General features: G+C 42.2%; 1 protein-coding gene across 2 annotated transcripts; it reads left to right on the forward strand.

The window, feature by feature from the left end:
* The first annotated feature begins 2,521 nt into the window (after positions 1-2,521).
* On the forward strand, positions 2,522-11,248 carry im:7136398 (schwannomin-interacting protein 1). Of its 2 annotated transcripts, none has more exons than XM_029280418.2 (7): positions 2,522-2,778; positions 4,477-4,665; positions 5,642-5,748; positions 5,915-5,996; positions 6,341-6,457; positions 6,549-6,666; positions 7,701-11,248. In XM_029280418.2, the coding sequence occupies exons 2-7, from the start codon at positions 4,480-4,482 to the stop codon at positions 7,793-7,795; spliced, it is 705 nt and encodes a 234-aa protein (XP_029136251.1). In that variant the 5' UTR covers positions 2,522-2,778; positions 4,477-4,479; the 3' UTR covers positions 7,796-11,248. The 2 variants fall into 2 exon arrangements, with proteins under 2 accessions (XP_029136251.1, XP_020505637.1); XM_020649981.3 differs by having other exon boundaries at positions 2,524-2,812.
* The last annotated feature ends 440 nt before the right edge of the window (positions 11,249-11,688 follow it).

Here is an 11,688-nt window from a genome sequence, read left to right on the forward strand (position 1 = left end):
GTGAGGGAACTGCTGCAAAGAGGCGCAACAGGACGAGAGTACAGCAACATAATAAGATTTATAGAGGATTAATAACGTTTTAAATATGTATTTAAGCAGGAACACGTCAATTAAACTATTTTAACAGTCATTTTATACAAATCTGGTGTGATTTCATTATATTTTATATAACTTCTATTTGTTTAAATTATTTTTAATCCTTGTTTTCTTCAGACTGGACCCTGAAGTCCCAAAAAGTTTAAAAAATAAAAAATAAAGATTGGCATTATGGGCTCCGTGAATTTGTTGTTATCATTCAATCTTTGTTTCCTCTATGGAGCACTTTGTAATAATGCTTTTAAAACAAGTCACAAAAAAAAGACAAACTCATACTTTATTGATCCCACGAGGGGAAATTACATTTTCACACTTCACACACACAGAGGCTGAAACACATGCACAAACAGGATCCTGTAGACTGATGGAGGGATGTCACAGTGAGGGTGCTGCACACGGCGTTCCTGAGCAGGTTTGCTCAAGGACACCTCAGCAGTGCTCAGGAAGCGAGCTCGCTCCTCTCCAGCTACCAGACCAATTTCAAGATTTGGTCTGTACCAGGACTTGAACCGCCAACCCTCCGAAGTTTGCAAATATAGTGTTAGAAATACATAAATTAAAGAGTTTGTTTTGTGCTTTCTTAGTGATCTCATCAAACCTAAAGCCTTAAAAAGAGGAAAATAAATCATGTTTATGAACAAAAAGGCCCCTTGTATATTAAAGTCAAATTAATTATTATTCCAAAAATGTTGGAATGAAAATAACGAGAACGCTCCGAGCAAAAGTCAACAACAGAAACAATTTGAGTAACAGTGATATTTAAACAAACTAATGGAGAGATTGATTAATATTTGTGTTTTATTTTGAAGGAAAAATATCTTCCACAGCTCTCAAAGTGTTGCTGAAAACTGTTTCAGCTCGAGTGCAAAGACATGATCAAGGAACTGGAACTATAAATCAGTTAAAAAATATTGAAATCAAAGCTCCTGTGTTAATCTTTTTATTCTGAATGTTTTATTGGGCAAGCTGAGCATAATGAAGTGTGTGTGTATCTGAGGTATGCTCTCTGTTGTTGTGACTCTGTATTCTCCTCTGTTCTCTCAGAATCCCCAAATCCTCCATCTGCTTTGAGTCGTCATCTCTAAAAAATGATGAAACCGGACACCGGGAGGCTCGGCCTTTAACCCCTTCACTGCCTCCGGACACACGTTTACCCAAACATGACAGTGGACTGACGAAACACGCAGACATGAGCTTTACAAACAGTTTAAGGCTGGAATGCCTTTTTTTAATGTTTTGATCTTTAAAAGTCTTTCAGGTAAATAGATAGTTAGTACAGGGAAGCTTTAAATGGACACCTTACTTTTCTGTGGGATGTACCCAAACTTCAAAGGAATTAAAGGTCACATCTCCTCCTCCTCTTCAGTGTAAATAAGTCTCAGAGCTTTTAAAAACATGTGTCTGAAGTGTCTTGTTCTAAATCCACTCTGATCCTGTATCTGATCATGCCTATAAACCCCTCTATTTCAGCTCTGCTCAGAGTTAAAGTTTTCACATTAACTCTAGGGTCAAGTATTCCCGGTTTGTTTTGAACAACATCGCACAGCCACTTTTTCTGCTCGTATAAATGTTTCCCTGTCAACTCATGTACAGTTTATGTTGTTGTTTGGTTTTTACTTGTCGTTGTGGTTTTATGTAAATGTGTATGTGTGAACCACACACTGTAAATCATGATAAGACATCAAAGGTTAGGAATGGCTGTGTGTTTATCACTTTAGTGAAAAAAATCCTGAGTCTGAAGAGTAAGGTAGGAAAACACAAAAAGATATGTAAGGCACTCTGTTCTGTTACAAAAGTTAAAACACCTTTATTCATTCATGGCTACAGGTCAAGTTAAAAATGTTTGGCAGACCGACGCGTTTCAGCTCATCAGAGCCGGATAAAGGATAAAAACGCGACCACTTGAAAAAATACATTTGGGGACAAATTTAAAGTTTACCCACTTCTATGTTACTGTTGATGAACGTAGAAGCGTATGTTGGATTTTAACTCGGGCTGCTGAAGGTTCTCCAAGTTTCCATGTTTGAGTTCTGACTTCAGGGGGGGCGTTCCTGATTACATATTAACCGCTGACTCTGAATTTCTGAATTTCAAGATCAAATGGACCACACAAAAATAATCAAAGATTTTGGGGTGGCCGATAATATTTCCAGGGGGGCCCATGCCCCCCCCCCCCCCCCCCCTCTGGACACGCTCCTGCTTACAAGTGCTTTAAATACTGATAGGGAGTAGGCTACTTAAACCAGTGTCGCAATTACTCTATAGGCTATACAAAAAAACAACTAGTAGACTTAGCCTACTTAAATCAAAAGATTTCATTAATTCACTTAAACTAAAAGTAGGCTACTGACACAACTTAAATGACCACCGGTAGCGGGTTCCGGTGTCTCGGTACCGTTAAGTCTTCGTCCCCCTGCAGACACTTGAGTTAAAGTAGGAAGAGCGGAAGGGGGGAGGAAAGGGGGAGGAAGAAGGAAAGGGAAGGTCCGTCCTCCCTCCACACGGAGTCAAACTTCTCTACAACACTTTCACTACCTTGTCTTCCATGTCTGAATAAAACGGGGGAAGCTTTTCTTCGTCGCGGTCAGCCCTCAAAGTGGATCCGGCGGGCTGACGGGACCCGCGGGGTGACGGACTGCGACATGTCGGAGGGATCCGGGGCCGAGTGGATGCGACTGTGAGGCGGGTAAAACCCTCCGAGGTCTCCCTGCTGCTGGTAAACAACTGCGGACAGAGCAGGTTGACTCCTGCGGGGACACTTCAGCTTGCTCAAGTCGGAACAACTCGGAAAGAAATGAGGAGCCCGACTTGACATCATAATCGTTATCACATGAGGGTCAAAATATGTTTAGTTAATGTTAAGATACTTTTCATTAATTCACATCAACTTTTTGCTGAAATATAACTCGTAACAGAGACATCAACATGTGTTTTTCGTAGCATCCATGATATTTGTTGCTGATGTTACAACATTCAGACTTTCCGAACTGAAATCAGGTGAACCCACTGAAGTCGAGATGGGGACTGTCCGGGGAGCGCATGAATGCAGCATCATAGTTTTGTTGACATAGCCCAACAGAGGTTACTCCAGAGTACGACTGATTAATCTGCAAGCCGATAATATCGGCCGATATCAGTTTATCTGGTGACCATCAGTATCAACTAATTTTTTCTCCGATATGCACCGATGTTACTCGATTTATTCACTAGTCAAACAGTATTTCATTTGAGTTTCATTGTATTTCACTAACAGTTCTCTGTCACCAGCAGAGGGCGCTATATGGATTACAACAAGCATCATCACTCTCCAGAGTGTCGAGTGGTGACGCACGTTCATGCTCAGTTACTTTCCAGCTGAGTGACCATCTTGTCTTCATTATAAATCTTTTCCACAAGTATTTGATAACTGAGGGAATAAATGTGTTTATTTATCTCTTATCTCTTCAAAGATAAATCTAAAACCCTTTTCACACATACAGAAATATCCTGAAAAACTCCAGAGATCTGGCTACCCTGAGGTGCTTTAGGCTATGTGTGAATGCAAACAGCCGCATTTATATAGCCTCATTATAGCATCGGCCGCTACTTCCGCGTTGTTTATTTACGTCACGTCTTACCTCGGGAAATCCCCCGAGCCCCCTCCCCTCTGACAGGGATAGTCTCCAGCTGTGAGGAGCATATGTGAACGGCTAGGGCGGGAAAATCTCTGGAGAAGTCCTCCTGTAAATATCTAGATATTATCTGGAGTGCATATGTGAAAAAGGCTTAAGAAAGACATCGGCCAATATATCGTATATCGTTTATATATATATATCTTTTCTCTCCCCAATATTGTTATCGGCCCCAAAAATCCCGTATCAGTCGAGCCCTTGTTACTAGTATCTAGAAGTTAAAAATTCCGGTATCGTGGCAGCCTTATATTTATCCTGGAGTTTGAAAGTAGCATTTATTAAGAGGTTGAATTGAACACTCGAACCTTAAAACGCACCTTTACGCCTCTGCTTTTGGCTCTGCTTGAGAGTCGGCTTTTATTCCTTCGATCACTTCTCAGTAGTCTAATAAACGTTTTATCTTTTGATGCACTTTGGTCACCTTTTGTTGTTTGTAAATGTGATTTATAAAAACATTAGGATTGTATTGGATACAGTGTAATCATTATGTTTGGTATTGATTTTAAATTCAAGTCCTCATGAATATTGATGTGTTTTAGTAACTGACTCATGATTGGCTATTAATTCATCATTGATCTTTCCCCCCCAAATGAGTCGGGAGATGTTCAAACTTTTATCATTCTTGATGCACTTTTGGAAACTTGATTTATTGATTTAGGTTATGTTTTATGTTTTTATTGTCGTCTCACATTCTTGCTTATTCCCGCAGAAGATGGAGAGAGAGAAAGAGACAGCAGAGGAGAAGGAGGAGGAGGAAGAGGAGGAGGACAACGAGCTTCATCATCACATCGCAGCCGCCTCCTCTGTGGACTACCTTCCCATCATGCACTGGGACGACCTGAGTCAGAGGATAGCGGAGTTGGAGAAACAGGAGCAGGAGAGGAGGGAAAAGTCAAAGGTCAGACATGAAGATATGTTTTTGTTGTGGTGTTGAGTCTCTGTTTGGTTCTGGAGATGCTGTCAGTGGATATATTTTTCTTAAGACTTCATTTCCCATAAGTCTTTGTGCCCTACTCCCCCCTTTGGAGTGTTATCGAAAGACTGGACGCAGCCCGGGGTCAGAAAACTGAAGCCATTATAGAAGTTGGTTGATTCTGCATTCTTTCTGTTGTCCAAATGAGGGCGACTCCGCTGGTTTCAAAAAGTTATCTGATCCTGAAGAAGCCTGAAGCCCTTTTCGTTGTGCAATTCTACAACAGCAGCGTAATGAAGCCCCGTCGCCATTACAACTTAAGACATTCATATAGATTCTGATGGCGTAATATCGGTGTCCCCGTCTGCATTTCAGCGTTGTGGAAGAACGGCACAGCAGGAGCTCCACATACACACAGTTAGACATGCACACACACACACAGCGCTGCGCTCCCCTGCTGGCTCAGCTGATCTTGTCACTCCTCTGTAACGCCTCCTCCTCCTCTTCCTCCTCGTCCTCCTCCTCCTCCTCTCTTCCTCCTCCTCCACTCCTCCTCTTCCTCTTCCTCTTCCTCCTCCTCCTCTTCTTCCTTCTTATCTCCGTCTCTGTCTGATTATATTCCTCGGAGGACGAGAACATGCTGGTTGTGGCTGTAAACACATTTTGTGATTCACGCTGAGGACGGAGCTAAAATGAGACCCTGACATTACAGAGACGCTGTGTGGACGCTCACAGCTGCATGTTTGTACATTCTCTGGCGGCATAATGATCACGTAGCTTTATATAAAAAACTTCCCAACATCGTTCTCTGACCACAGACCTGATCTCTCTGCGATAAATCTGCTGCTGCTGAAGGGATTCCTCTGATTTCCAGTTTTTTATTCTAGTGTGGTCATTTGTAGTATGTTTATGTGTTTGGACCCCTGTGTGAGGGGGACTGTGTCTGCATGTCTCCCCCCAGAGAGGTGAGGTAAGGATGGGGGAGAGCCACGGGGGAGTGTGGAGGGACGTGTGGGAGGAAGAGGAGGAAGACTTCCGGAGGTGCAGAGTCGCTTCTGTCGCCTCACGGTGAGTTTAAAAGCATTAATGAACACACACGTCATATAGTTCTACAAAAATCTTGAGAGTAAACTGGCAGAGATGTTTGGAGACAAACACAACAACATGACTCCATTGGCTGTGAACACGTGTAGACCTGCAGTCTGACGTTTTCCTGTTTGTCGTCCGTTTACAGATTTCACAACCACAGAAACCTGCAGCTGTGCTTCATCAACAACAGCGACAGTGAAGACGACGAGGAGGGAACCAAGAAAAAGGTCATTAGTTCTCCGTTTGTACAAATATACGCTCGTATACCAACATCTGCCGGCCTCTGCCTGATTCCAATAATTTCTACTGTCCATCGCTTGGTCCATAGAATATTAAAACTTTGTCAGAAATGCACACCATAGTTTCCAGAGCTCAAAGTTATTTATTTTTCTTTTGTGAAAACCAACATCCAAAAACAAAAAAACAAAGACTCTAGACTTTAGAGTCCAGGGGGCGGGGCCTAGGGGGCTGAGAGCCAAGCTGCCACTCTCAGTAGAGCTTATTTCCACACTGTTTATTTGACAGATTTACTCAAAGTCTGACCACTGACAACCTTACACATCTCTGTCAGGTTTCCATGGGACCGGGGGGAATTAGTTGCCATGCCGCCGCCGGGTTGAAACAGGAAGTGATCATTGCCCTGAGGACGCTGAGAGACAAACTGCTGGCTGAACAGAAGGAGAAGGAGGTGAAACATGTGGGAAAGAATGACAGCGAGAGAGAGAGAGACGTGTTATCAACAGAGGAGGATAACGTGTGTGTGTGTGTGTGTGTTGCAGCATCTGGCTGGCTGCAGCAATGTTGCCAAGCGGAAACATCTGGAGTGTTGGGAGCTTCAGGAGTGTTCAGAGAAACAGCTCCGCAGCCTGAGAGGGACACTTCAACAGGAAGTACACGGTATGAACTCACACACACACACACACACACACACACACACACACACACACACACACACACACACAAACACACAAACACACAGACAGACAGTCTTCACCGTGGCTCTGAGAAGCTTGTGTCTTCATAAAGTTAAACGTCAGATCGACCTAAAGAGTGGAGAAGAACATACTGGAGAACAGGAAACATAATGCAGCAGGTTCATTAGAGCACAGAGATGGTAGAGGTGGTGTGCAGACAGTCTATGGTCGTGCAGCGATCACAGGGAATAAACGTCACCACCCCCTCCCACTCGCTCCAGGTGAATTCTCCTGATTATATCCTGCTGCGTTCTCACATCAGCTCACTCTGAACATATCAGGAGTTTTAAAGGAAGATTTTGTGCAAGGTTGAAAGTTTTGACAGAGCTCGCTGCAAGCACAGAATATATCAACCTGGACAGGAAGTCAGACAAGGAAACGCACAGAGTGTCCGATCAATTTCAAAATAAAACACAACATACCGACTTCTGATCGTATATTCCATCTCTTTAACAACATGACGTCAAAACAGGCACCGAATGAATAAGAAACCATCCTCAGAAAGACAAAACAACGTTTGCACGTTTTTCTCTTTATTCACACGTGATCCTGTAGTTCTTCTTTGATCTTGCAGTTCTCCTGTGATCTTGTAGTTCTCCTGTGATCTTGTAGTTCTCCCGTGATCTTGAAGTTCTCTCGTGATCTTGTAGTCCTCCCGTGATCTTGTAGTTCTCCTGAGATCTTGTAGTTCTCCTGGTATGTGTGTATAGCTGCTCATGGCTGCACTCACGTTCCAGAAACAGACCAAGTGGGGCAGGGCACGTACCGTCCGACTGAGCAAACCCGGGCGCTGACAGACGCGGGCGCACGGACTATGTGGAAATTTGCTATAACGGTTTATCCAGCAATGAGGGGTTTTGAGATTTCACGTAATTGAAAAAAAAGAAGGAATACGAACATCTTCATGTAGTTGCACGCTGTTAAAATAATTTTCTCCATTTTGTGTTTTTCCTGCAGCTCTGAGCTCCGAGCTGGTGGCTCACCTGTTGGTACGAGACCAGCTGAGAACGAAGCAGGACGCCATGCTGCTGGACGTGCAGGACCTGACCTAACACCGGGACCACAGAATACCCCGTCCATGTGAACGAGATGACTCCACTTCAATGTGAACGTTTGGATGCTTTGTGACCAGGAGAAGCTGCTCGCCCACGTCCGACCAGAAGTCTGTTTCCAGGACGACTAATTAAAGAAAACTGACCAGCGAGTGAGCAGCGTTCAGGGAAACAAACGGAGATCTGAATGGAAGCTCTGCATGAAAGGAAGTCCTTAAAAGTCGCTCAGCATCGTCGAGATCAAACGTTAGCTCATATCCAAGGGAAAGAAAAGCCTCTGCACGTGACGGCGCGTTCATATGGAACAACAAAGGTCGTAAACAAACAATCACATGTTGGTTTTTGTTGGGAAGTAATATCTGTATTCAAACATTCCCATCACGCCTCTCTCTCTGTAAAGGTGTTGAATTATCCATATCTGTGAGGCCTGTGTCAAAAAGAGACAAAATCTCAGCTATTTGAGCTTTTTTGTCTTTTTATTTTCAGCCATTTTAAACGTTAAGTTCTCGTTATTTGGTCGACCTTTAACGCCACTCAGGATCTGAGGAGAACGTTGTTTACTTTTCAGGAATCTTCTTGCAAATGTGCGGAAACTTTCGTTTCGTTCAACTTTTCAAGGATTTTCCTAAGAATTTTCAGGAAATTTTGCAGAAATTTAGTTTTTGCTGAAGTTTCAGGAATTTTAGGGAAATTTTCTTAGAAATTAAGGGAACTTTTTGTTCAGAAATTTTAGGAACTCTTTTCCTAGATCTTTCAGAAGCTTTTGTCTGGAATTTTCATTTGAGTTCTCTGGTGAATTTCCTGGATATTTCCCTGTGAGTTTTTTTGTTTTCAGAAGCGTTCGTCAGAAGGTTTTTGGAAGTTTCCCCAGAACGTTTGTAATTAAACTGAACTGTTTTAAAGTTTTGTAACCTTTAACCGAGAGCACAAAATCAGTTGTACAAATATTAGAAAGAATCTTGAAAATCTGAATTAAATTTGGACTGCAGTACCCATTTTAAACACTAGAGGTCAGAGTTACATACTGCTCCTTTAAAGATCCTTGAATTCATTTCATTGGCTGATATAGTATTACATTTAAATCTTTAAGATTTTAATTAAAAACAAAACTTCCTTCGACATAATGACGTTTCCCACAATCATTCAAACAAAAGGATTTTTTATTTCCTGTTTGTGAAAACTCTACTTTAATATGCAAATAAGGGATGTTAACTTATCTTATTTAAGTTTGATTGTGTTTAATACTTTTATATTTTTATTATATTAATATGGGAACATAACACTCACGCAGCACATGTAGCGAGACGTAACCCATGCCGTTTTATATTTCATGTTTTATTCAGAAAAATCGTCTTGGATGTCTCAGATGATCATCTGCACCTCCAAATAAAAGAAGGAGGAGTGCCGGTAGCGTAGTGGTTAGATCGTGCGTCCCATGTACAGAGGCTTTGGAACTCCAAGCGGGTGGCCCGGGATCAAACCTGACCGCATGTCATTCCCCTCCCTCTCTCTCTCCATCTGATTTCTGACTCTTTCCGCCGTCCTGTCTCTACAGTAAAGGCGCAAAAGGCCAAAATTAAAAGAAGTTGATATTGGATTTTAGCGACAGCAACGTGGCCGTCCATAAGTTTCAAAAGATTACCAACGATATAATATTTTCAGGATTTGTGTTTGTAGTGATTTTAATGATGGCGTGAAACCTCGTTTAACAAACAATGCTAAACCCGTCAGGTACCGTCCGTGATGACGTTATAATGAAGAGATAAATGCACTTAGTTTAAACATCCCACCAACATTCTCTGTTTTCTATCCTTCTCAAATGTTTTATATATATAAAGTATTAGTCCTTGTCCACACGTAGGCGGGTCTTTTTGAACATATGGCTTTTTCTGTGCATTTTGATCTTTCATTCGCAAACGGCGTTTCAGGTCCCTGTAAACTCTCCTTTAGTAAAACTCCTTCCAGGGTGGAGATGTTCAGAAACTACGTTTAAGGTGTTTCTGTGTGAGGACATTGGGGGTCCCACCACACAAACCCCATCGCTACAGTCGGCGGTTTTGGATGAGACTCCGTTGGACTTTGGGAAGGTGGGAGAACTTTGACGATGAAATGGTCGTTGCGGAGGAATCACCGTCTGTTGACTTGGCGTGCGTTGTTGCATTTTCATGTGGACGAAGATGTTTTTGAGAACTGAGCGTGTGTGGACGAGGTTATTTTAAAATAGGGTAGGAAACCTTTTTTAAAAAATTCCTGCCTTCTTGTGGACTCGGCCTGATTCTGACCTCAGTGAATTATTTTGGTGTTAATCAGGGATTCAGATGATTTATAACGAGGCGTTTTTAAACCACTCCTACCAATGTGGCCAGCTGCAGGAATGATACTGACTGAATGTCGTACGGATGTTACTGTAAAGAAAATGTTTCTTATTTTTAACGTAAAGCTATAAACGACATCTAAACTGTGTCGTATGAAACGGGACATAAATACGAGAAGACTTTAAAAGAGTTATACTTGGCGTTAATGTGGTCGTGGAAATTAGCTAACAAAGAAGCTAACAATGTAAACGATTTATTATTTCATTGAGACCGTGGGCATATGTTAGAGATGTGTTTTCAGATGTAAATAAATACATTTAAAATATATTTTGTGAATGTAAACATTAACTCTGAAATATACTTTGATGTCAAGCTACACAGATTTTTTTGTGAACTTCTTTGTTTGTGTTTGAAGAAAGTGGCATCCTCAGATGTTAAAAGTGAAGCCGATGCTAAAAGTGTAAAATCCTGCAGTTCCTCCAATGTCCACTAGAGGCTGGCTGCAGAAGCACAGGAAGTCACATACACACCCATTCAAAAAAGCCTGTTTTTACAGCAGAGATTAACATGTTTACAGCCTGGTTCAAAAAACCAAATAGATCTGATTAGCTCGTGTCTTAATCAACGTCACCCTGCAGGTGGCGCTGGAGTCCCATCGTGGCGGTCTCCATGCTGGAAATGGAACACACACACAGAAATGGTCTCCTCAGCTGGAGCTGAGGCGGGTTTTAAGCCTCCTGACAAACCATTACACCGCACCTGCCTGTCAATCAGGTCAGCTACACGTCATCAAAACTGATGAGTCATCAAAACATTAACCCCCCCCCCTCGGTGTGTGCCGAGACATGAATCGAGACATGAGCTAATCAGACCTATTTGGTTTTTTGAATCAGGCTGTAAACATGTTCATCTCTGCTGTAAAAACAGGCTTTTTTGAATGGGTGTGTATGTGACTTCCTGTGCTTCTGCAGCCAGCCTCTAGTGGACACTGGAGGAACTGCAGGATTTTACACTTCAGCATCGGCTTCATTTGTCAACACTGGAGGTTGCTGCTTCGTCGTAGGATACACATGGAGAGAACATTTTCTAAATCTTATTTTAAGTGTTTAATTCTTTAATAAATGTTGGAGGGATTTTATGTTTCGCTTCTTTGTGTTTACTCGTATCTGTTCCTCAAACGCCAAATGTGCTGCCAACACTCACACCTTCACACATCTTCACCAACACACCAAAAGCCCAGTATGAGTCTGAGATGATGGTGATGATGATGGAAGGAGACGAGCCGAGGAGCAGGAAGAGGAGGGGCTGATTTACTTTGCTTTCCTCAGAAAAAGAGGCAGAGTGAGGAGGAGGAGGAGGAAACGACATGAGTAAATCTTCAGCCGCTTCTCTGGAGGGAAAGGTGAGTGATTTTGATCTTTAGAGAGCAGCTTTGTTCACAGATCCACATCATGCAGTTGGTAGTGATGAGATCTGATAATCTAGCCTTCTGATGTTCTTATATTTGGAGTTCTGGGGAAGCAGTTCATGAATTTAATGTTATTTACAGAACAGCAGCAACTCAAAAATTATTTATTT

The sequence above is a fragment of the Labrus bergylta genome, chromosome 14, assembly GCF_963930695.1.
Source record: "Labrus bergylta chromosome 14, fLabBer1.1, whole genome shotgun sequence".
Classification (NCBI taxonomy): domain Eukaryota; kingdom Metazoa; phylum Chordata; class Actinopteri; order Labriformes; family Labridae; genus Labrus; species Labrus bergylta.

What these genes read in the sequence shown, in the direction of transcription:
- im:7136398 (XM_029280418.2), top strand. Translation starts at nt 4,480, where the DNA reads ATGGAGAGAGAGAAAGAGACAGCAGAGGAGAAGGAGGAGGAGGAAGAG. An exon ending in GTCGCTTCTGTCGCCTCACG is followed by an intron (nt 5,749 to 5,914) that starts GTGAGTTTAAAA and finishes GTCCGTTTACAG; the next exon opens with ATTTCACAACCACAGAAACC. An exon ending in AGGAGGGAACCAAGAAAAAG is followed by an intron (nt 5,997 to 6,340) that starts GTCATTAGTTCT and finishes CATCTCTGTCAG; the next exon opens with GTTTCCATGGGACCGGGGGG.